Below are 26,643 nucleotides of genomic sequence, written 5' to 3'. Positions count from 1 at the left end.
GCGCAGATAACCTCACATCAGTTTGTCCACGTTGTACAAATTAGCAGGAGACCTCCATCATTGTGCTCTGTACAATGGCTTACGGTGTGGTGTCCTTTCTGCTTTGTTTCTTTGGAACCAGCAATCTGCCTCTACACGCTTGGCACAGGAACCAAAACAGAGGTATCTAAAGAATTATATTTCATGCTCATAAAAGTAAAGCTTTTTGTAGACTGCAAGAGGCAAGCGAGATGGTATTGGCTTCAAAGCACGGCCACTGCTGGCTGACATGAAAGTTCTACTGCAATACACAGCTACAACTTTGTCAGAACAGTTTGACATATTGACAGTAGCAGATGAAAACAGGACAGAAGAGTGACTAGTATGACTGAGGAATACATATTATACATGTAACCCTCCATTTCTTACAGATTCATAGTTTCATTTCTGTATAAAGTAAAATGTTATGCAGAAAGGTATCAATAACATGCTTAAAGGGATTGTCTCACCTGGGACATTGGTGGCATTTCCTAGCGATATGCCACCAATGTGAAATGGGTGAGGCTCTCACCTCTGGAACCCACACCTAGCTCCAGAATAGGACCCCCAAAGTGACTGGAGAGCAGCCGTGCCTGTGTAGCCGTCCTCTGTTGGTTTCTATCAGGCTGCCAAAAATAGCCAAGCTCTGCCTCTGGTCCATGTGCACACAGACTGGAAATATGTTTGTGTTAATAAAATTACTATTTACCACTATCAAGTGTTTGAGACACTTTTCTAACCTTTTTATACTTAGTTCAACAAAGGGGAATGGCTTGTCAGAAGGTGTGGCCTTGTGTAAAATTTGTCATGGCATAATTCCATCTTAATGTGCCAAAAAATGGGACAACATTTTTGGGGTAAAGCTAAGCAAGTGTTTAGGTGGCATAAACATTGACAATCGAAAAGTGTGACCGATTGATTAGCCTGTATCATCCACTGATAAATGTAAACCTTTGGGGGCAATTTTTTTTATTATTGCATTGTATTCATTTTGAGCTAAAAATCATATTTTCAATTCGTCTTTATTTAAAAAAAATATATGGAACTTTTTTTTTCTGTACAGAGCTGAAATGCTCTAGTAGCAGCCTGTGGATTTTCTCTCTTTTCCGTCAGTTGGGAAGCTGATGGGGTCCTTATCTCTGATATCTGCCCTTATAAACACTTTATATATAAAGTGTTCTTATCTTGCCGATAAGGATGTGGCTTAAATGAGTGTTTATGACCTCTTAGTAGTTTAGAGATGAGGTTTATTAGATGATGGCACAAAGTGAAAGTACCAGTCACACAGTTAGAAAAACAGTTAACCGTTTGTGAGAGAACGGCTCAACATTTTTTTATAAACTCCTATTGAAAATCTGATTTTTAGCCAAAAATGAGTAAAATGCAATCATAAAATCATCAAAAATTGCCTCAGAAGGTGTACATAGCCTTTAAAAACTGTCTGGTCTAAGTTTACACTGTCCTACTTTTAGACAGTTTGTAATCTCCATGCAGACTTCCCTGCGGTCTCCTGAGTTAGTGTTAAAAATACCACAGGTCAACTGTGAAACTTGGACAAAATTTTAGCAAGTGCAAAATTCTCGCACCTGGACAGATTTTTGGGGCAGGGGCAGAATTCTGTTGTAAATCTGGAGCAGGATTTACGGTACGTCAAATTTATAAAAATCCATGAACCTGAATCAGAAATTTGGCTACTATTAAGAATGGGTTTCGTATGGTGACATAGCAAAGTTTGACATTTATTAGTAAATTTTCCCCTATCCAAGGTTAATTTCAGACAAGCTTATCCACTGTGGGGAACACGTTCTGTGTGGCAGCGCGATTTCCCATCATGGACGCTTCTCCGTTCACAAGACTGCATGGCATCATAAAGATTTATAATGCTGTGTGTCTCTGCCCCACCTTGCATCTACTGACTTGTGTGGACATAATGCCGTTAGTACGATGTAATAGATGGAACACACAGTATTATAAATCATTATAATGCCATACAGTCCTGTGAAAGGAACAGTGTCCATAATGGGAAACCACGCTCCCACATGGAACATGCTTCCAGCAGTGGACACGCTCGTCTGAAATTACCCTAATATTAATTACATGTTCAGGAGCATGTTTTCTCAGGCTACTTTCAAACTTGCGGCAGTGTGATCCGGCGTAGCATGCCACGGTTTTATCTTTTGCCTGATCAGTCAAAACGACTGAACTGAAGACATCCTGATGCATCCTGAACGGATTACTCTCCATTCAGAATGCATGGGGATATAACTGATCAGTTCTTTTCTGGTATAGAGCCCCTGTGACGGAACTCCATGCCGGAAAAGAAAGACGCTAGTGTGAAAGTACCCTTAGAATTGTGCATGGTGTAATTCCTGTGTTATTCCTACTGGAAATGTATACATAATTTGACAACTGAGTTCCACAGTTTCTCTTGTCAATAGCTTACGTCTGATGTTGGGGGTACTGATTAGATAGATGGATCACAGTATGTAGGAACAAACCTTTTTGACAGTTGGAAGGACGATGGGATGGACCTGAATGGAGCCTCCTATGATGCAGTGAACTTAGCCTTATTTACAGGCCATTATAACCAGCACAATGATGCTTTACTTTCTGTAATGTTTATTATGGCCTGAAGTAGTGGCTGTATGAATAAAGGGACGCTATTACCCCTCCTTAATTACCTGAAGGCCCTCTTGCAGCTACTTCACTAGTTACTTGTGTTTAAAAAGTAACACATTCTGGTTGTAACCATCCGCGTACATATGTTAAATGGTAATTTGCAGCTGGTTTACACTGGTTACACTCTGTTGAGTGTTTCCTTCGAGGTAAATTTTCTCTAATAGAGTAGGAAAGCTGACTTTGTTCACACGAATATGTCACTGATTTACCCAGGCGTCTTAATGACACTTGACCGGTTCACGGCAGAAAGCCTTTCGAGATTTCCTTCTTTGCAAGGTTTGCTTTACACTGTGAGGTGGCAATAGTCTGTGCCTGCGGATAGATTAAGTGGTGTCTCCAAATCCTGCTGTGACCTGGACGGAATAAACCACAGCCCAAGTCTGATCTTGGGTAAGAAATACATGTAGAACAGATCCGGAGAAAACCTTTTCATCATGGCATATAATGGACACGGAACAGTCTTACTAGTATGTAATAGTAGCTTTATTAATTTGCTGTTTACTATTTATTTATTGTATGCTCTTATATTGCGCCACTATATTCCGCAGCGCTTTACAGACATTAGCATCCAACTGTCCCCAATGGGGCTCACAATCTAAGGTCCTTATCAGTATGTCTTTGGAGTTTACTATGTCCATATACAAGTTAGCAGCCAGCTATCATAGGAGCTACAGTATGCAAAACAAAAGGTCATGGAGGCTGTTCTAAAGAACTCTCCCCCCCTCCCTTTTATTTATATAATAGATTACATACGCCGGCTTTTACGTTTCACGGTGTTAAATGACTCAGATTGTTCAGTTTTATAGAATCTGAACTTGTAGAGTTACAGTAACAGATTAATAACTGAGAGGGTGTGGAAAATTTGTGTCTAAGTACTGTAGTTGTACCCATTTCAATACGCTTTATGTATGGTGCATACGCCAAGTGTTCTTGATCCATGTGTGGAAAATGTCGCTCGATGTATGCCATACGGTTGAATACATTGGCCTCCATTGTAAAAAATAAAATAAATAAAAGTATACATTATTTTACCAGAAATCATGTATTTGGAAAAAAATTAAATTCTTTGACCACAATACAGGCAGGGCAGTAGCCTCACAAGACCATTAGTTGCGTTGGGTTGATATTTGCATTTACAGTCTCCATCTCTACTGCTTGCCGTTTTTTGGGAATTGTGGCTTTTCCAGAAAAAGAACATCATAAAGCACCAGCGCTCCCCTACAGTGGGATGTTATTCAGTAAGCACCAATATCTCACTCAGCGGGTGGAAGACTTAACACCAACAGATTATCTGACCAATTTCTGTCCAATCAGACCAATAGTTGGTGTGTATTACAAAAGATCTGTGTGTGTGAACGGCCATCTGCCCAATGATTGGTCAGATAATCTGTTGTTGTAAATTCCCCCTTAATACGGCCTTGTTGGTGCTCCAGAAGTCAGACACCCACCTATAGTGATAGTATATGCTATCCATATACCACCGTGTCATGTGAAGCTATGTGCAGTAACATTTACTATCCAGAATGTTAGATTAATGTGCTCCCTTGGAAGGCAGAGCTTTTTACTTTATAACTTTTTAGAAATTATCCCTGCTGTGCTGGTAATGGGGTGTATACATATTTAAGCTGACTGGTAATGTACTTTATTGTACCAATACAGTCTCCGGTTAAATGAGAAGTAAACTTTATTTCCCACTATCAATAAGACTTCCAATCGGCCAGTAACCTTGGTGTGTCCAAACTTGATGATGCTGCAGGTTAATTTCTTTGGCTCCATACACGGGTGAAATATCAGCCTGTGGTGGGGTCTCAGGAGATTGACAGCCCACCATAGACAGCACCGTTTTCCCTCTGGCAAAATATTAGGATGCTAATAAAATACGCAATCTGTGTATATTTTTGACAAGGTATTCTTACTGGACATGGTTGCACATCTGGTTCCTTGTAATGCTGTGATCACAGCTTTTAGTAAGTGACGGTTAAGAATAGGACGCACGTACAGTAAAGAGATAGAACCCTATCAATGATAATTCAAAAGGGTGCGAAGAAACCTACCCACAGGTGCTCAGATAAATAGAACAGGGACATTATTTTCTATTTATCTGAGCACCTGTGGGTAGGTTTCTTAGCACCCTTTTGAATTCTCATTGATAGGGTTCTGTACGTGCGTCCTATTCTTAACCGTCTCTACTGTCCCCTCAAAAACTATACACTATTTAATTAGACAATGAAGGGGTGACGTGTTTGAGGATTGTGAAAATAACATAATCCCAATTCATCTGTGAGGACGTGAAATTAAATGGTGTGGACGTTGATTTTGCCTACCTCTACCCATACATCTATTCGGGTAAGCGGTGTGTATATTATGGAATACGGGTGGATTTAAGTATTCAACGTACACGTGTCTGATATGGATTTTGTGATACTTTTTGTCTAATTGGTGTGGCTTCATGGTTACATTGGGGCTTTCTGACCTTTTAGACAAATTATTAAAAGTTAAGTTATACTTAGACTATAAACTCATAGCTTAAGGGTACTTTCACACTTGCGTTGTGAGGATCTGGCAGGCAGTTCCGTTGACGGATATCATTTGTACACGGATCCGGATGCATTGAAATTCCGGATCCGTCTCTCCGGTGTCATCCAGAAAAACAGATCCGGTATTTATCTTTTTCACATTTTTAAAGGTCTGCACATGCACAGACCGGGAAACCGGATCTTTTTTGCCGCAACACTAGGTACCAGATCTGGGATTAATACATTTCAGAGGAAATGAATGCCGGATCCGCCGTTCGGCAAGTGTTCCGCAATTTTGGCCGGAGAAAATACCGTAAGAGGGACTGAACTGAAGACATCCTGATGCATACTGAACAGAATGCTTTCCTTTCAGAATCCATTAGGATAAAACTGAAGTGTTTTTTTCCCGGTATTTAGCCCCTAAGACGGAACTCAATAACGGAAAAGAATAACGCTAGTGTGAAAGTACCCTTAGGCAACAAAGCCATGTGTTATATCCAAGTAGTGATTACCTTGAGCCTAAAGACAATAAATTGGCTTCAACTTGGTATGGCAACAATCCCCTTGCGTTTCACTTAAAGCACAGTAAATTTGCATCTACAACACATCAGCCACATTTCTAGCAAACAAATAAACCCAAGAAACTTTTCTCTGCAGTGTGATTTAGATTATAGTGCTTATGCAATGTAAAAAAAAGATCACACTTAAAAAGTTGTCACATTATATGAATGTAAATTAGCAATTTTTTTTCATAAATTACCTCATTAGCTTTACTTTTATCATGATTTTTTTATAATGTATGTTGCTGTTGGGTCCCTGAGCGTTTCGGGTCAGGACTTTAGATTGAATATATCATAATTACAAGTCAAGAGCACACATTTATGCAGATAATTAATGCCCTACTTCCTACATATAAATGAGATGCGGGGAACGAAACACATCCCCATGGATGAAACGTGTCAAGCGCTCGGTAATACTGTGTGAAGTTTTTGGTAGCTTCCTATTAGTACAAGCAGAGAAAGTGCTTTGAGGGTCAGTAAATTGTAGAGAATGTTACAAAGACAGAAAGTAGTTTAAGTAGGGACAAGGAGCAATCAAGGGCCAACAACCTTTTCTTGTGGAAATTTGTTATATAAATGATCCTTTTTCCTTTAGTCAGTAATGTTTTTTTCCCATGTAGTTCTGTTCGCAAACTTTATGACCCCTAGTGGCTCCAGAAAACATGATTATTTTCTTTCTAGCACTTTATGGTAGATTCAGTATTTCATGGTCAGACTGTGTCCATGGTCTTACACTATATTATAACACGATTGTTGGAAATGGATGTCTACAAATAGCGGTTTGTGAAGTCTGATGTGGCACCTACTGTATCCTACGTATTGTTGGGGAATTTTTTCACCATTCTCCCGATTGAGATGTAACACCACCAACCAGTTAAAAGGAGTTTTCTAAATTGAGACATTAAATTAAGATCTTATGCTCTTAGAGAGGAAGCAACTTGAAGATGTCTTGTGAGTATAATACTATGCATGGACCAAATTTAAAATGTCCCTAACGAGGGATTATACTTCTCTAAATGTTCACTTTCCTTAGCAGTCATGTTTCACTGCAGAAAAAGGATACCTTTAAAATGTCACTATCCCTTACACTAGAATGGGCCTTTTTTAACATTATTGGTGAGATTTTTCTACCAGATATTTGACATGTGGAAAACATATGATGTAGCTACCCCTAAAAATATATTGCAACTCTGGACGGTCAAAAACAGAAAAAAAATCTTTCCATTACACCTAACCTCTATGTAGGTCCCACTTTTAGTTTTGGCAGGACACCGGTGTACAGTACATAACCTGCAGCACTTTATCAAGTGTTTTAGACTACTTTTTCAACTCTTCTTAGCAGTAAAGGGGGGGGGGGTGACTTACTGGAAACGGAGCGTGGCATAAGGTTAGACAAAATGCACAAAAAAGTGCAAATTCTGCATTAAAGTACCATAATTAATAGATGTATAAACTGTGGCATAACTAGCTGGTTTATACTGTCTAAATCTTAGACTGGGTTAGTAAATCTGTATGTTATCCTGTATTGCTACAGATTCAATCTCGGAGACCAGTTTAATAGAATGTAAACTTGCAGAATAGAGAATATATATATATATATATATATATATTCATGTATACTGGGCATCATTCAGAGGCGGATTGGCCATACAGGGAAATTTCCTGATGGGCCGATGCCCAGGTAGCCTCCCCGGTACATAATGAGCTCTCAGTGGTAATTAATGCTGCTAGAATCAATTACGGTACTCATGTACCCGGCCAGTGACCGCATATGCCAGGCATGGCCAACCTGTGGCTCTCCAGCTGTTGCAAAACTACAACTCCCAGCATACTGCCTACAGCTATCAACCTACAGCAGGGCATGGTGGGAATTGTAGTTTTACAACAGCTGGAGAGCCGCAGGTTGGCCATCCATGGCATATGCCCTCCTGAATTTTAACTATGGCCCGCATCTCGCCTCCTAAGCCACCTGCTCCATATCTTAATCAGAGACAACTGGAGGAGGAGAACCGAAAATTACAGCTATTGATGGCCATCACAGAGGGACGGCAATATATTGTGCTGCACTGTGGTATATGGTATTTTGCACTATGGTATTGCTAACCCCCCCCCCCACCCCGCCCAGTATTAAATCATTGGTGGCCACAGGTTGGTGGCAGTTCAGATCGGAGCCCCAGCAGTGTAATCCTGGGGCTCTGATCACTTACAATGGCAGCCAGGACGCTACTGAAGCCCTGGCTGCCATAGTCGGCTCCCTGCTGATGTGTGTACAAAGCAGCAGGGAGAGTGTGAAGTCCTATTCACCCTAATAGAGCTCTATTAGGTTGAATAGAACAAGGCATCAAAAGATCCCAGATTCTAGCCCCTACGGGGGAAATAGTTATTAAATAAAAAGTAAAAAAAAAAAAAAAAAACACCACCAAAATATTAAGTATAAATCACCCCCTTTCCCAATTTTACATATAAAATATATAAACAATAAATAAATAAAATATTACATATCGCAACGTCCAAAAAGTCCAAACTATTAAAATATAAAAAAAAATCTCCTATGCGGTGAACGCCGTAACAGAAAAAAAATCAAAACTGCGCTATTCGCCATTTTTTAGTCACCTTGTCCCCCCCAAAAATAGGATAGGACTGTTTGATTATGGGCCAGATGTTCCATAAAATGCAGAATGCACACGGTTTTTTATTTTTTTTTGCGTGGTATCGAATGGTATCGAGTATCGCTATGCTTTTTTATGGTATCGAAATCGAATCAAAATTTTGGTATCTGGACAACCCTAGTGTAAAGCAGAGATCAGCAACCTCCGACAATCCAGGTGTTGTGAAACTACATCTCCCATTGTGCACACTTTCTTGGTAGTACTCTGAACTCTCACAGAAGTGAAATGAGCATGCTGGGGGTAGTAGTTTCACAACAGCTGGAGTGCCGAAGGTTGCTGATCCCTGGTCTAAAGGTTCCTTTACATATGGGGACTTTTTTGGTGGCATTCAGATTGTGGAGCTCCTTTGGCTGTACCTGTTCCTTTATCTGATATGGAGCGAATGTCTTGTGTAGAATCGGACTGGCCCATCTAAATATTCAGGGATCTGTTCTGACGTGATAATTAAAATCTGTGCAGGACAGCACTTTTTGGAACTTGTCAGTTGCTTCCAGAGGCAATTCACAAGTAATCTATTATGGTTATATAATTTGTATATATGATGATAATTGCATAGATTAGGATGCAGTTAAAAGTGGGAATGCGCCTTCTCTATATAGATATGAGACTTCAGAATAATTCCCTGGTGGGCCGATGGTATCTTAGTCGTACAAATGACTATTGATTTCCGCGCCCCCCCCCCCGCATAATAGTGATTGTTTGGAGTAGAAAATAATATTTACCCTGCGGCACCATTATAGTCTTGTTATAAAATTACAGGTGACTACGTTTTCTCTTCAGGTCAAAGGCAGACGCAGTGACAGCTAAATCCGCTGTAAGACAGCTACTGGCCGCTGAACAGTAGCTTGAAATGAAGGGAAAGTGAATGTCCCAGAAGTATCACTGTTCTGACCTTCTCATTAAATTAACCAGATGGTCCAGCCACCGCTTTATTGTTTAAACACGTAACGCATTTTACTGCTTCATATCTCTATTCTTTTTTTTTTTCTCCGTTTAGAACTTGACACGTTGCTGGTGGACTCTAGAATTAACAAAAAGGCTTTCATGTCTCAAAGTAATAACAATGCACTAAGAGCTGTATCCATAGCTGAAAGCACTGAACAGCTGCAGAAAGACCCTGCAAAAACCATGGCTACAGGTAAGAAATCAGGGCGTGATTCACTATTCTAATAAATGTGTGTGCGCCAGAATAGCGTCCAGGTTGATGAAGTTCCTGGGTCGAAGTATGAAAGCTGTACTACCTAAACAGCACTGATGTCATGTGCATTGTAAAGGGTCTGTACTATTAATACAATTACTTTTAAGGGGAACTTGTCACCAGTTTTTAACCATAGGAATCATCGGCATCCTGAGATAGTTCTCCCCCACCCTAATCAGCCTAGGGTTTTTTTTAAAAAAACCTCCAAGTACTTCTTTTACAGTCCACGTTCTCTTTTTTCAAGTTATGTAATTTAAATGCTTACCTCATCACTTCCCATTCCTAACCCCACCTTCCGTTCCAATCTAAAGATCCTACCCTCCTCCCGCGCATGTGCAGAACCAGTCACCTCACTTCTCATCTCACACTGATCATCTAATGTATACTGCGCAGCTGTGAGACTTGGAAGAGAAGGGGTGGAGATGAGCAATCGTAGAGGGGGTGTCATTCGTTTATGGGCATGGCTGCACTCCAGGAGTCAGAACGCTGGACTCATCACTGAAGCATGGGGGAGACAGGACCCATCTAAGGTGCTTTTACATATATGGCAGGAACATTTATTTTAGGTTTTTCTCTGAACTGTTCGTTCAGAATTGATTTTAATATAATTATTAATGTATTAAAAAGTATTTATAGAAAAGTGAGTGGATAAATAGGCTTAGAAAGTGACGACAGGTTTACTTTAAAAGTACCTGTAACCAACTTACTCCACTGCAGTCCTCTTGGGGTAAGGCCCCTTTCACACGAGCTAGTTTTCCGCGCGGGTGCAATGCGTGACGTGAACGCATTGCACCCGCACTGAATCCGGACCCATTTATTTGTATGGGGCTGTGCATTTTCACGCACGGTTGCTAGGAGACGATCGGGATGGGGACCCGATCATTATTATTTTCCCTTATAACATGGTTATAAGGGAAAATAATAGCATTCTTAATACAGAATGCATAGTACAATAGGGCTAGAGGGGTTCAAAAAATAAAATAAATGTATAATTCACCTTAATCCACTTGTTTGCGCAGCCCGGCTTCTCTTCTGTCTTCTTCTTTGAGGAATAGGACCTTTTGAGGACGTCACTGCACTCATCACATGGTCCATCACTGTGTTGATGAATCATTTGACGGACATTGTGATGAGCGAAGTGACGTCATCAAAGGTCCTTTTCCTGTGCACAGCAAAGAAGAAGACAGAAGAGATGCCGGCTGCGCGATCAAGTGGATTAAGGTGAGTTATATTATTTTTTTTATTTTTTTAACCCCTCCAGCCCTATTGTACTATGCATTCTGTATTAAGAATGCTATTATTTTCCCTTATAACCATGTTATAAGGCAAAATAATAAAATCTGCATAACACCTAACCCAAACCCGTCTGGGTACCAAACATGCCGATTTTTCTCACGCGCGTGCAAAACGCATTACAATGTTTTGCACCCGCGCGGGAAAAAACGCAAACATAGAACGCAATCGCAGTGAAAACTGACTTGTTTTAGTGTCAAAATCGCACCATTTTCCCTGAACGTACCCTGGACGCATCCGGCCCCAATCCGCAACGCCCGTGTGAAAGGGACCTAAATGTACACGTTCAGGATTTATGTCTGGAGAATCCGCACTGAAATCTGCTGATGTACACAGGGAAATCCGTGCAGACAATCTGCATCAATTGGTGCAGATTTTCCGCATACAGAATTTCTTCTTCCCATTGCAGGTCAAACTCCGCACTGAATAAATCTGCATCGTGTATATGAGAGTTTCAAATTCTCATAGAATACATTGTGCATGATCTACAGTGCAGATTTACTGCATGCAAATCCGCCCGGAAAATCAGTGTGCAATCCTGATCATGTGCATTCCAGTTCATATGGTGCTTCTAAGGAAAGATGGCAGCTGTAATAGTGGAAGCATTTCAGCATTTCTAATTTTTTTTACTCATGGAATTAACGGTATCAGTGACCGGAATGTTGGGGGCACGCGGCTCTACACTATAGATCAGCAGAATATTATGGATACCATGTTGAGGATCCTTTTTGTATGTGTTCTGAGTTCAGCCATATACTTCAGGCTACGTTCACATCTGTATTGGAGTCTCCATTAGGGGCTTCCATCATAGACTTTGTCAAAAATGCTGGACGCCATGTTGAAAACCTTTTTATAGTCATTGGGACCTATCAGGCGTCATTGGTGTCTGTCATTTGGAGATCCATTATCGACTTCCATTTTTTTATTCCTATGAGGGAACAGAAGAGTGCATGTTAGATGCAGCAGAATTCATTGTAGATTTCTATAGGGGATATGGCACCCTTGTGTACTATTAAAATGTGCACCTCTCTAAGATGTGGATAGGGAAAATAACAATGGCCGTAAAAGAGAGACCGCAGTTTAATAAAAACGAATCCAACTGACTGTAACAATATAATACAAAGGCCAAGGGACTGCTGCGTTCTGCGGCAGATTACTGTGGATGAGCTGTTCTCACTAAATTTAGGATAGCTAGGTTTTGACAAGTGTGAAGACACATCAGAATACCTAAGAAAACACATGCATCACTGAAATTTGTAACTTACACTTTTCTCAAGATGGCTCTCTTTACTGTCACTTGCATGACTGTGATCTGAGCCTGTCTAAAACTTGTTCCATCATATGCTTGTGACTTTGACATGATTGTCACTGATCACTGCTTGCCTTTGCCACCTACAAAGTTTTTTTTTTTTGTTTTTTTTTTATAATTTACTTCAAACTGACCTCTTGAAAAGCTAAAGAGGGGGCTTCCTGTGTCGGAGGTATTGATGGGCAAAGTGAACTGTTTTTAAAGGAGTTGTCTCACTTCAGCAAGTGGCGTTGCTTGTTTGGTGGTTATGACCACCCTGCAATCCATCAAAAGGCCTCTGGTGGTTGGGACCGTGAGAGTGTACATAGGCCATTACCTTTTCTTAAAGTGTGCAAGCACGGGCGGTGCTGATGGATTGCAGGGTGGTTGTAACCCCTGGAAATGAGCAGTGTATATTCTGATGGAAAGATGAATCAAGCCAGAAAAGGAGGCAATATGGACAATCACAATACAATACAAGTGCCTTGTGTTAACTTTCTTTTTTGCTGAAGTGGGACAACCCCCTTTAAGTCTGTAAAGAAAATAATTTTCCTTCGCTCACTTCTGGTCATACATGATTTTCATCCAGTTTTATGAATACCTGACTTTGCTACTTCTTTTGTTATAAGAACATATCCCATACACTCTCGTAACATCCTTGTTATATAGTACATTTCTGTACATTTACTGTGTGACTAAGAACACAACATATACATCATTTCTTCTTTGCTATTTCTTTATCACCCAAATGAAATGATGGAAAATGGGATCAAAATGACTTTATACAGCGTATCATAGAATAAGTCCATTCTTGCAAGGCTAAGTTAAAGGGGTTGTGCAAAGCTAGTATATTTGACATCCTCAGGATAGGTCACCAATAACAGATCAGCGGGCATCCGACTCCCAGCATCCCCGCCAATCAGTGGTTTCACTGCATGCTGTCGAACTTGCAGCGGCAGTGTAGCACTTGAATGAGACGAGCAGTTGCAGTTACATTGTGCTGCCACTACAAGTTAGATGGTATGCTGTGAAACGGTGAAGAGGATGCAGTGCTCACGTGAGAGCCCCGACTGAGAGTCAGCCCCTCCGCCGATCTGGTATTGGTGACTTATCCTGAGGAAAGGTCATCAATATACCAGCACTGCACAACCCATTTAAAGAACCAGTTCCCAAAGGGATGCCCTCAAGCCACAATAAGGTAGATTTACTAAAAATAGTGTAAAAGTTTTGCACCACATTTGTGTGTGTTAGACATATTTTGCATCTCACTCAACAAGAGGGCGTAGCGTAAGATGCACCAATATTTTGGCACAAAATTATGCTGCAAACCTATTGGTTAGCCAACTAATAGGTGGTATGAAGTCAGACAAAAAGGTCTAAAGGTGCGTCACATTTATCATCCAGCATAGACCACTGTCTAAATTTACACTATCTACATATTAGACAGGGAAAGTCTGCGCCAGTGCGAAATATGCCATTCGCAGGCCTGTTATCCATGAGTGGTGGGTGTATAATCTAATTGCACACCAATAAGCCTCCTCTAAGGTACTTTCACACTAGCGTTATTCTTTTCCGGCATTGAGTTCCATCTTAGGGTCTTAATAACGGAAAAGAACTGATCAGTTTTATCCTAATGCATTCTGACTGGAGAGCAATCCGTTCAGGATGCATCAGGATGTCTTCAGTTCAGTCTTTTTGCCTTTTCAGGACGGAGATAATACCGCAGCATTTTTCCCATTGAAATGCATTAATGCCAGATCCGGCCCTGAGTGTTCCGGCAAAACTGATCTGTTTTTGCGGTCTGCGCATGCTCAGACCGCAAAAAAATGTGAAAAAAAATAAATGCCGGATCCGACATTTTAATGCATTTGTCAGACGGATCAGGATTGCATACGTTTTTACGGATCTGGCACTGAACTGCCTGCCGGAATCCTCTGCCGCAAGTGTGAAAGTACCCTAAGGTGCCAGTGACATAGACCTGTTAGTGACCCCCATTCTGTTACTTCAGGGGGACCTCTCAGTACCTTCAGAGTACAGGACATAAGATATTAACACCCACAGACCTGCCCTTATACCACAGCTGTCTCCGTCTGTACCAGTCTGTCACTCAGTACGCACATTCTACGCTCATATGTTATGTATTTAATCCCCTCTGAAAGTTACTATGAAATAAACGTTAATAATGTTTCTGGGAAAGACAGATGATGACCACCATGGACGCTATAATAGTCCCGCAGGGTTTTCTCGTCGTTCATGCAGAGATATCTGCCTATTTCCAATACTTTTATATTTCCAGGATTTGTTGGACCTTCTTAATCCTGTTGCACACTGCTCACATCTAGCACTTTGCTCATGCACGTGATATAAATAATCTGAACAGTGTGCATAATACCTGTAAAGCCGGTGCACAGTGCATGAGACATTTGCCAAAATAGATTTCACTCTCGTCTCTCCCGTGCCAGTTATGTTGTCTGTGTCTTCTCTCCCTGTCTGCAGCAGCTGATGCTCTGGGAAGTTTATCTATTGATGCAACCCACCTCACCATGTCCGTTACCGACCCCACAGCGTGGGCTACTGCGATGAATAATCTCGGGATGGTCCCTGTAGGACTGGCTGGGCAGCAGCTAGTTTCAGGTAAGACTTCTCGCTTGTTGACGGAGTATCCTAATCTAGTTGACATATAAGGGATCAGACTCTACAAAGTGACATTTAATTTCTTTCTACTTTTGCGCTCTCACGGCTGGGATACTGTAGGATAATAAATGGCGCCCGCTGTAACGCAGCCCAGTGAGTCAGGCACAGTTCTTCAGGGCACAATGTTATGAAAAGCAATCTGTATCCCCGGACTAGGGGAGAGGGAAGACGCTCGGGAAGGGAGGATATGGGGAAGGCGACTAGCCTTTTATAGTCACATTTCTATGCATGCTGGAAGAAGCAAAATGCGGCCATTGGCTGAAGCCTCCTGCCAGGAGCTGGAGCATTGAGCTCGGATGCTGGCGTGAAAGCACATCCAGATAACAAGGGACTCAAATAAACTGGACATCTTGCATTGAAAGAAGCATTATTTTCTCAATTAGCAGTTATTTGGTGTTTCAACGCTATACTCATTGACTGTCTTTATAGTATTTGTACAGTTATTGTTTAGGAGATGATTTTGAGTTCCTGGAACATATATAGTGACGAAAGGTAACAAGAGGATTCTGTTTCACGCTGTATATTCATTAGGTGACTTGGTACAGCGACTTCCAAATTAAGTTCTGTCTCCAGGGAAGAAATGTACTGAGCTTCAGTAAACAATCTCTCGCCCGCTCACACTGTCTGTATATGTATCATCCACATATGTATGATCCTCGCTGCTGTATATAAATATGTATTGTGCATGCAGGAGGCTGAAATGAGCTGGGTTATTTAAATTGTAAATAGGAGATCCAGCATCCACCTGACCTTTATGCCGGTGCATAATTTTCTTCTGTCTGGAAAGTGTATATTAAGGTCATGCTCATTGCCTTCTCACTGTATTGTCTTCTCCACTGTAATGATCACAAGGCTTTGTGCTGGTAAGACTAAACCAGAGGTGTGGACTCTTTCTAATATACATTGCTTTAATAAAGACACGAGTAAAAGGAATAGCTGCCGAGCCGGATTTCACGACAGGTGGCAGACCTCTGGTGCAGAAATTTTTCCTTGACTTGTGCCTAATGGTGCACATGCTGATGGCTGCCTGCTTTCTACAATGTAAGATATATTATCAAGCTCAATCAGCCATGACGGGGACCTTCTCCTCAGTACCCTGAGCAATTCCAGTACCAGCAGCGATTCCACTGAAGAATATCTAGCTATATCAGTCATAATACCAAATATATGTTGAGACGTAGATCAAGATTATAAAGTGTTAGAAATTCTGCTCCTGCACAAAAACGTGATCCCAGCCCTAAAATATTGCAGGTCTCCTCATGGTTTTTGCTTAAAATAGGATAACCATTAACACAGGGCTTGACAAATTTCCTTGGATTCTAGGAGCCAGCTAAAAAAGTTAGGAGCCGTTTTTTTTTTTTTTTTTACCTTTTTAAAGCCTTATTTTCAGCGACAAACATAGCACCTCTTAAATTAACATATAAAGAAGTCTAGAATCAAACAACATGGGCATTGTTTATTATCAGTGTACTGTGACGTCACTGTGTGCCGCATCTCTTCAGTGTTTATCCGTGTACTGTGACGTCACTGTGTGTATAATCCCTGCGCTGTGACGTCACTGTGTATAATCCCTGCGCTGTGACGTCACTGTGTGTATAATCCCTGCGCTGTGACGTCACTGTGTGTATAATCCCTGCGCTGCGACGTCACTGTGTGTATAATCCCTGCGCTGCGACGTCACTGTGTGTATAATCCCTGCGCTGTGACGTCACTGTGTGTATAATCCCTGCTCTGTGACGTCACTGTGTGTATAATCCCTGCGCTGTGACGTCACTGTGTGTATAATCCCTGCGCTGTGACGTCACTGTGTGTATAATCCCTGCGCTGCGACGTCACTGTGTGTATAATCCCTGCGCTGCGACGTCACTGTGTGTATAATCCCTGCGCTGTGACGTCACTGTGTGTATAATCCCTGCTCTGTGACGTCACTGTGTGTATAATCCCTGCGCTGTGACGTCACTGTGTGTATAATCCCTGCGCTGTGACGTCACTGTGTGTATAATCCCTGCGCTGCAGCTGACAGAACTGAGATCCCTTCCCCAGGATGTTTGGTCCGGGCTCATCATTCATCTCATAGAACTGCAGCTATGAAATCTACAGCGTATTGCAGCAAATACCAGCAAAATGGATAAGATTTTACCAAAAATCCTCACACTTCATAAAATCCACACGGAAATGAACCTACTGTGCACATTTCAAATCCGCACCGTGGTAATATATGATTTTACCACGTGTAACTGATCGTGGCTGAATTCCACAGCAAATCCACCCGCTACATGTAGAGTCTGATATAAATCCACAACAGGTAATCCTCTGTGGAAAATATTTCCATTGGAATTACCCTAGGAATACTGAGGGGCTTCCAGCTCTCTCATGGATTGTCACCCAGCTTTCCTGGTCTCCTAGTCCTGAGGAGAACATATCTCAGTACGGGAACATATAGAGAAGTCATCAGATGGTTTGGCCATTCAGGAGTCTTATGGCAGCTCCTAGGAGAACTGTGTGGTATACAGCCTGTCACCCAGCTTTCCTGAGGAGAATATATCTCAGTACGGGAACATATAGAGAAGTCATCAGATGATTTGGCCATTCAGTAGTCTTAGTTCTCATAGGAGCTGCAACCCGGCTTTCCAAGACTCCTGAATGGGTAAATCATATGATAACGTATCTAAATCTTCCTATACTGAGATATATTCTCTTCAGGAGACCAGGAAAGCTGGGTGACAGACAGCCTGTATACCACACAGCTCTCCTAGGAGCTGCCACTCGGGTTTCTGTGTGGTATACAGGCTGTCACCCAGCTTTCCTAGAAAGGACTAAGAAATGGCCGAATGGTAACTGCAGGGATGGAGCACGGTGCAGGAATGGCCACCAGTTGTGGCTAGCAGGAGCTCCGGCCTAATGACGGCAGCAGGTATGCAGCTCCCCGCTGGGTTCATGGCCGTGCTCGAGGCCAACTTGGCTGCAGCTGGCAGCCATTACAAACTCTGAGCCTGGCGGATAAGTGCAGAGCGCATCATTTACCACCGCAGAGCCGGCCGTGCAGGGACCTGGCAGCACTTGGTGTCCTGGGATGTTGCGCTGCCCGATCATGTCCCCTGCTGTATACAGCAGGAGGAATGATGATGGGCTGATTGTCTTTCATCCACTTGTCAGCGAGTGCAGCGCCGCTACCTGTGCTCCCGCTCTGCCTCCCCTGCACTAACTGCTCTTCCCCTGCCGAGGCTCTCTCATCGGGACATGGGCTCAGGTGTCTGCCGGACAGTTATCACATAAGTATCGGCCGGGCTCCGGTAAAGGCTTCGCCATTTTTAACTGCCCTGGAGATGACGCACGGCACGCTGCGACCGATAGACGGCGAGAGAGTGTGGCCAAACCACGATGGAGCCGAAACCTGAGGGGTCCGGGCAGGGTGGCAGTCCGAGCCTGGGCGCAAGTGATTAAAAAAAAAAAAAAGTTTCATTTTGAAAACGCTATTTGCATAGTGCCACCATTCTGTTTCCTAAACTTATAATGAATTCCTTTTTTGGGCTATGGGATGCAAACACTAATTAAAGGGAATGTGTTGCTTATATTTTTTTCCAGTTAAAACCACACTGACACACATCTTTTATTGTAATCAGTGATGGCCAGTTCGCAGTGTTCGCCAACGAACACATGCGGGCTGCCATCTTTAGTAAAGTTAGACTCACCCGTCCGGTGATGAACAGGTAAGCCCTTACCTGTGCCGCGAGCCGGTCTGAAATCAAATGCGGTAACTGGGAGCAGGCAGTTCCAAGAACAGCCGCCGGGGGCCTTCATTGGGCTGTTCTCGGAACTGCCTGCTGCCGGTGACCGCATTTGATTTCAGACTGGCTCCCGGCACAGGCACTGGCACAGGTAAGGGCTTACTTGTGCATCGCCGGACGGGTGAGTCTAACCTTACTAAAGATGGCAGCCCGCATGTGTTCGTTGGAGAACACTGCGAACTGGCCATCACTGATTGTAATCAGTTTTTATTTTCTGATTGTAGATTTTTTTTTTCATTAGATTTCCTGAACTTGATTTGGGGGCCGTCATCTAAACAGCATTTTAGATAAATACTTTACAGCAGTCACCATGGTCCATAGACACAATGGTCAGGAGGAGACCTCATTGACTTCTATGGGACAGTTTTCTAGGCATGCTTTGTGACCTGTGCAGAGGTCATTGTACCAGGAAAGAATAGATAAAATTTGACAATCACCTATTGTGAATGGAAGATCCTGTCTTATCTATACACAGAGGTGATATAATTACTAGGGGTGCACCGAAATGAAAATTCTGGTCCGAAACCGAAACCGAAAATTCAGGATGCCCTTGACCGAAAACCGAAACTGCCTTTTTGCCCAAATACTTTTAAAATACTTTTTTTTAAATGATTTTATTAATAATTATTTTTCATGAATGAAATTCATCTGTGGGTGGCGCTGTTATGGAGAGGGGGATCTGTGGGTGGCGCTGTTATGGAGAGGGGGATCTGTGGGTGGCGCTGTTATGGAGAGGGGGATCTGTGGGTGGCGCTGTTATGGACAGGGGGATCTGTGGGTGGCGCTGTTATGGACAGGGGGATCTGTGGGTGGCGCTGTTATGGAGAGGGGGATCTGTGGGTGGCGCTGTTATGGAGAGGGGGATCTGTGGGTGGCGCTGTTATGGAGAGGGGGATCTGTGGGTGGCGCTGTTATGGAGAGGGGGATCTGTGGGTGGCGCTGTTATGGAGAGGGGGATCTGTGGGTGGCGCTGTTATGGAGAGGGGGATCTGTGCACTGTTATGGAAAGGGGATATGTGCACTGTTATGGGCATAACAGTGCACAGATCCCTTTCCCCATAACAGTCCACAGATCCCTTTCCCCATAACAGTGCACAGATCCCCCCTCCCCATAGCAGTGCCATAGACCGATCCCCCTACCCATGACAGCCCCAGCCCTGCTGCTCACAGCATCACTCACTGCATCTTTATTTTACCTTACAATCGTGACGCTCCAGTAACAACTCTGCAGGCAGAGCGGAGGGCGGCGTAACGTCACTTACTCACGTGACGCACCTGCTCCGCCCACTTTATGAATGAAGGAGGCGGAGCAGGCGCGTCACGTGAGTAAGTGACGTTACGCCGGCCTCCGCTCTGCCTGCAGAGTTGTTAGTTACTGGAGCGTCACGATTGTAAGGTAAAATAAAGATGCAGTGACAAAGTAAACCGCCCGCCCGCAGATGGTGGGTGACAAATCCCACACCCCATATTTTCGGCCGATATGTAACAATATCGGCCGAAGTGGATTAGATGCATTTTCGGCCGATATTTTCGGCTGCCGGAATTTCGGTGCACCCCTAATAATTACAGACAGGATTAGAATGGTTTAACTAGAGTAAAGTAATCTGTACAAGCCAAGAAGTGTCACCAATTATTAGACATGGTGGCCAGTGCGTAAACTGCAGGATTTTATCTTTTTGTGTAAATATATGGAATACATGGAAAATTAAAAACATCAAAAATTCTTTAGAAATATGTTAAACATAAAAAATGATTTAAACAGCAGGTCATTTTCTGATGACACATTCCCATTAACCCCTCACATGCTGCTGTTAATAACGATCACAGCATCTGTGGAGTTAGTCCCGATCAGAGCCCCTGCAGTGAAATCGTGGGGCTCCGATTGGTTACCGTAATAGCCTCAGGCCTGCTGAAGGTTCCCAGGCCTGTCATGGTAAACTGCCTGTAAAGCTGTGCACAAGGCACAGCTTAGCAGGCAGAGCGTCAGAATCCAATAGTTCTCCATTATGGTCTATGGGACAAGCGATCAGAAGTTTGCAGGTTCTTCCTCGCTAAGGGGGTTAAAAGTTATGCAAAAATATTTAAAAAATTCATATCACCCCTGCTTGGTGTATGCCGTAATGGAGAAAAAATAAAAACACGGTTTGACATTATTTGTCACCTTGTCTTTCCAAAAAAAATTGAATAATAGTGATCAAAAGGTATACGTGTGCCAATAAAAACGACAGTTTGTGCCAAAAAAAACAAGCCCACTTACAGCTCTGTGGATGGAAATTAAAAAATGTTATGACTATCAGAAAATGATGATCCACTGAAAAATGAGATTTTTTTTTCAAAGGTTTTTATTTTTTTTAAAGTAGTGAAATAAAAACTATACAAAGCTGGTATCTTCGTAATCGTATTGAACAACAGAATAAGGACGTTGTGTAATTTTTAGCGCACAGTGAAAGCAATATAAAATATCAAAACCCCAAAAAGTTGGCGGAACTGTGGAATCCCCCCCCCCCAATTTCTTTCCCATTTTCCGATACAAGTCATGGAAAATTAAAATTGTGCATTAAAAATACATGTCCCCCCACCTGACAACATCGCTCCCAAGAGAAGGTGCACCAGAGGAATCCGAGTGAGACTGGAACGAGAGTTCTGGACGCAGCAGGAAGACGTGAGAGTGGAATAGTGGCGCAGGAGGCTGGAATAGGGTGCTGTAATACTGACTTGAAAAAGATTATTTACATATGGCAAGAACGCAGATTAGTTATTATTTATAATTATTAGGTATTATAATTTGTTATTATATATAATACTTAATTATGAAATCTAAAAATGACGACGCAACGGGTTCTCTTTAAATTGCTTAGGTTACAGCCACACCTTCAGGTTTCCTGGTGCAGTTTTGGAAGCCAAAATTAGGAGTGGATCATCAGAGGAGAATTGGTATAAAGGACAGATACAACTTCTCCAATTTCATGAATTCACAACTGGTTATCGCTTCCTAAACTGGAAACCAGACCATGTGGCCGTATAAGGCCTTTATGCAACTTACTTTAAAGAACTTTAGATAAGTGATTTTTTTTAAATGTTTTAACTAATTTTTCTATTAGAAAAAACTAAAAGTTCTCCAGTGAAAGTGCTTTTTGCCTAAATTATACCTGTACAGCGGAGGTTGAATCCACCTTAATGTACCGTAGTTCTTTAGACATCTCACAAGGCAAATACCTTCCAACATAGCATGGCATTGCACATAGATGATACATGAAATATATGGAGATGTTTCCATAGTATGACACCTTTTATTAATTCAGCTGCCAGAGTTGACTATAGTAACAGACAGCCGCATTAAATAGGTTTGAAAGATAGCCAGACAGAAGAAGCACTGTGTATCTGACCCTCTTCCTTCTACTACAGAGCATTGTGTCTAGAGTAGGGGAAATTCTCCATCTCTTCAGTTAATAAATGGAAGAAATGGGGATGCGGAAAGCATAAAAGTGAACTGGCTCAGAAATTGAATGTCAAAAATCACAGCTTGAGAATCAGTATTGTGATTAATGCTCTTTTGGGCAAAAGTCGCAGGCAGATGCAGGATTTAATCATATTCATAAGAATGTACAATGTTTTTATACCGCGAGACAGTGCAGATGAATGATGCTGATAAACATTGTATCTGAACCTCAGACACACCGTTCGCCGAAAGTGTTTCTATTATCAAAAAGTGCTGTCAATTTGTATTTTCCACAGCCGATACAATCTCACATATCTTCCTGATTGGTTGAAAATTAATAAAACTGTATTTCCTAGGAGACATTAAAGTGTCACTTTTTTTATACTTTCATCTGGGTATTCTCAGTTCACTTTATGCTTGATCTTGTGAGGTTACAATGCGATTACTTACAGTGGATTTTCAAGAATAAGCCCAAAAATTACTCCTTATTTTTCAAAATATTTTAACAATATATCATTAAGAATCATTATAGCAAACATCCATGTGCTAGATTCATAAGAATTCCATAAAAAACTTGCCTCATTATTTGCTATTGATAAATAGCACATACATGTGTTTGGCATTTTGTAAGGTTATGGTGAATGTGTGAAAAGTTAGTCTGAGCATCCTGGCCATCTTATGTCCTTTCTTCTTGTATGTTGCATGATACCCCCTCAACCCCTTCCCACACACTACCACAACTGTATATGACTAAAACTTTGGTTGCTGCAAGATCTTAGTGACCAGATCATATTGTTCATACAGATTTAAATAGACATTTGGGGATTCAGTCGTATGTATAAGGCTTTGTTCATAGTTGTTTTATGACTTGTTACTAATAATGGGTCTTCATTTTTATTTTTTAGGGAAGAATAGTGCATGAAACTATGCTACTAGTGCAATCAAAAAGCAACAAAAATCCAATAGAAAGAAAAAATAGAGGATGCAGAGGAAACCCAAGTGTATTGAGCATGTCTGACATGCACACTGCCACTCTGGAATGGGCAGCAGCCATCTTGGGAAAGGGAGAACAAAAGGGCAAATTGTTCTATAGTCAATTTCACTGACAAGCGCCCTAGCTATTACTATGGCGCTAACACCCTATTTGAAAAAGTGCAAACATGCTTGTAGAGCAATTGGGCTGGCATATTTTAAATTAAACTAAATATAGGAAAGAGACGAATATATAGAAAATAATACTGGATACTTAGGTTCTTAAGTCAACCAGAAACAGAGGGGTTTCCTCATTAAAATGGTAACGGTGTGTAAATAATGTGGCGTTACTAGAGAAGTGAAGAGAGAGGTCAACACTCCAAAACTGGAGAGACGGCCCCTAACTGTCAGAAAACCAAATGGTTGGAGAACCCCACAAGTGTGGAGCGACCCCCCTTATAGGCCCCCCCAGTAGACACTCATACCTAGCTTGCACCACAATGTCACACCACCCATAGAACAAATACGTAAAGATATGCCACCTCATGCATTACAGACAAGAAATGTCACCTCAAAAAAATATATAAAAGATCCATTAAATATAAAAATTATGTCCGTCCCCGGCAAGTCAAATGTTGTCAAGGCGCATCTAAAACAGATGGAAAAGAAAAAATTATTATTAATCATGGATATTTGAAAAAAAAAAGACAATAAGTTTAACTTAAAATTATAATAAATATACTGCAAAAAACTTGCTAACACATTAGTGCTGATTGAGAGAGCACCAGGAGTGGTGGACAAGCCATCCACCATACGTTTACAGTGAAGGAGATCAGCGTGTTATTGTGTTCAATTTAAAGTCTACATTGAGTCCCGTGAGTTTCGAAGTGTGTAATTTAAAGATCCATTGTCACCCCTCCTTAATGGGAGAGACGTGGTCAATTATCTGAAACCGCAGCTGATGTTCACTAGGTTTGTGTTCAGAGAAATGTTTGGGCACTGGTAAATCCTAATGCTTTTTGAGAATAGTGTAGCGATGTTGGATGAGTCGAGTTTTCAAATCAAAGGTAGTCTCATCCAGATGAAGTAAATTACAGGGCCAAGATAGTACATAAATGACGTGATCATTGTTACATGTCAACAAATGCTTGATAGGGAATGTCTCTCCCGTGACTGGATGTGTGAAACGGTTGCCTTTTGATAATCAGGCGGTAGTTGACTCATCTCAAGCAAGGGAAGAAACCAGATTTCCGTATGGACAATAAAGTCTGTGTAGGGCTCACATTATATGATACATCAGCAGATACCAGTTGGTCCCTAAGATTCCTGGACCTACGATAAAAGAATAAAGGAGGAATTGTACATTCAGGAACACCCTTTACACACCTAGAGAGCATAGGCCGATGGCGTTTGATGATAGAATTAATGCGCAAACTCTGCTCATTCTAAGTAGAAATAAAAGGAATCCTGGATCCAGAGGGGGGTCTAACTGTCCTCTGTAATGTTTGTTGTCTATCAAGAGCGAGTACCTTGGTTTTCTGTGGTTGTAATATTGAATTGGGGTAAGCCCTATTCCGAAATTTGTGAACCATATTATCAAGAGTACTCATAAGGATCGTGTCATCAGAAACAATTCGTTTCACACGTAAGAATTGACTGTATGGTAAATGTCGAATCATATTTCTAGGGTGACAACTGTCATATCTAAGCAAAGAATTCTTATCAGTAGGTTTGGTAAATAATTCAGTTTGTAATCTGCCATTCAGTATATTTACAGTCGCGTCGAGAAATTCTATATGACTGAAAGAATATACAACAGTAAACTTGACCCGAGGATTGATATCATTAAGAAAAGTATGGAAGGAAAGTAAGGATTCAAGAAATCCTACCCAAATGAGGAAGACGTCATCAATGTAACGTGGGAGAAATGGTGGGAAACATAGATGACGTGCTTCTCCAGATGTCTCATATACATATTAGCGTATGTCGGTGCCAAATTAGAAAAAAATGCCTCCTCTATTTTTCCTTGACATGCGCTTGGCGCCAGGTGAAGGCCGTTATCAGCGTGCACACATGTGGTTTGTTCCCTGGTGAGCCTAATCTTTTGATCTATTCATTTAATAATCATTTTTATATGAAGTATACAGGTGTAATCCTGTTTTGTAATGCATATTAATCATGGTGTTATGGGATTTGGTGTACTCACTGTATTATGTATAGGGATATGATAATTATGTGCACATTTGTATGAATACATTATGATGTACTATGGCACCATGCGCTTTTTATGGCACTTTACTTTTGTTTTTTATGTTTAATTATGTATATTGATTCATGATTCATTGCACATGCACTTTGTGTGTGTATTTATGTATATGTATGTATGTGTATATATATATATATATATATATATATATATATATATATATATATATATATGATCTGTTCACATGCATAACTGCGTGAGAAAAGATCTAGTGTTGAGCCGAAAAGTTGCGTATCCACATGGGTAAATAAAAGCATTTTCTTCATTTTTTACTGATTTTGGAGAGCTGCCTTTTTGCTACTTTGTGTATTGGGCAATAGTCTAGTCTTTTTCGGGCATGCACCCTTTTTTGTTAAAGTTGGATGTAGTGCTGCCAGATTTTTGCTTTATATAGATGGATAGATAGAATGCAGAAAATGGCAGCAACAAGAAAAGGAAAATCGAGGTGCAAGCCCAAAGGTACTTGACTAAATCTCAATGTATAAGGTGCAAAAAAGTAGCACACTTCAATAAATGTAAAAAAGAAAGTCTTTTATTCATCTTTTGCGACGTTTCAGCTCAGCAATAGAGCCTTTCTCAAGATGGATAGATAACACAGGATGCTCCATTTACAATAGATATAGGTCACATCTCCCCTCCTCTCCTTACATGCACAGGTGACAGAACATGCCTAAAAACTATTCCATAGATGTCAGTGGGTCATTTCCAGACACCAGTATCCTCTGCCAATGTGGCATAGCGCTGAACTGCTGTTAATACAGCAGAGTAGAAGTTTGAGTATGATCTCAGAACCTTTAATCAAGTGCAGTTAAAGGGGTTCTCCAGGAGTGATTTAAAATGGCTGCCAGCAACCTGTCCTAAAATGTGAACTGGACTTGCCAAGCTACCTAGGGCGGTGAGGGGACTAGGCCTCACTACACACAACGCTCTGGCACTTACATATACTACATATTGATGAGTTTTCCTGTCAGGCTGCTCAGCCATGATGACATATCATAGGCAGGATCGCATCATTACCATCTATTGTACAGCAGAGTAGTGAACCTCAACCCCCATTATAGTGGTTGCAGTCAGGCCTGCCATCATTCTAGGACAGTGTCACGGTCGTATGGTTTAACCATGACGCGGTTGCCGCGCAGACTGGTTGCCAGGGGCAGCGAGTAGTTTTCGGTTTGCACGTGCACATCCCCTTGAAGTTGTGTCTCCCTGCTGTATGGTGTGTGTGGGGTTAATATCCTGACTTGGTTAGATCAGGGTGTGGTC

At 41.6% G+C, this 26,643-nt stretch overlaps 1 protein-coding gene across 3 annotated transcripts in view; it reads left to right on the top strand.

The window, feature by feature from the left end:
• Positions 1 to 26,643, top strand: part of ENOX1 (ecto-NOX disulfide-thiol exchanger 1) — a 475,770-nt gene that overhangs the window by 245,026 nt on the left and 204,101 nt on the right. For 2 of the 3 annotated variants that reach the window (XM_040425425.1, XM_040425424.1), the window contains 2 exons: positions 9,440 to 9,580; positions 14,718 to 14,855. In XM_040425425.1, the coding sequence (XP_040281359.1) occupies positions 9,487 to 9,580; positions 14,718 to 14,855 (232 nt within the window). In that variant the 5' untranslated portion in view covers positions 9,440 to 9,486. The remainder of the gene's footprint in view (positions 1 to 9,439; positions 9,581 to 14,717; positions 14,856 to 26,643) is intronic. The other variant, XM_040425426.1, reaches the window with a different exon arrangement.

Source organism: Bufo bufo, chromosome 3 (genome assembly GCF_905171765.1).
Source record: "Bufo bufo chromosome 3, aBufBuf1.1, whole genome shotgun sequence".
Classification (NCBI taxonomy): Eukaryota; Metazoa; Chordata; class Amphibia; order Anura; family Bufonidae; genus Bufo; species Bufo bufo.
Note: the sequence above shows the minus strand (reverse complement) of the source record. Positions and strands in the feature narration are given on the sequence as shown.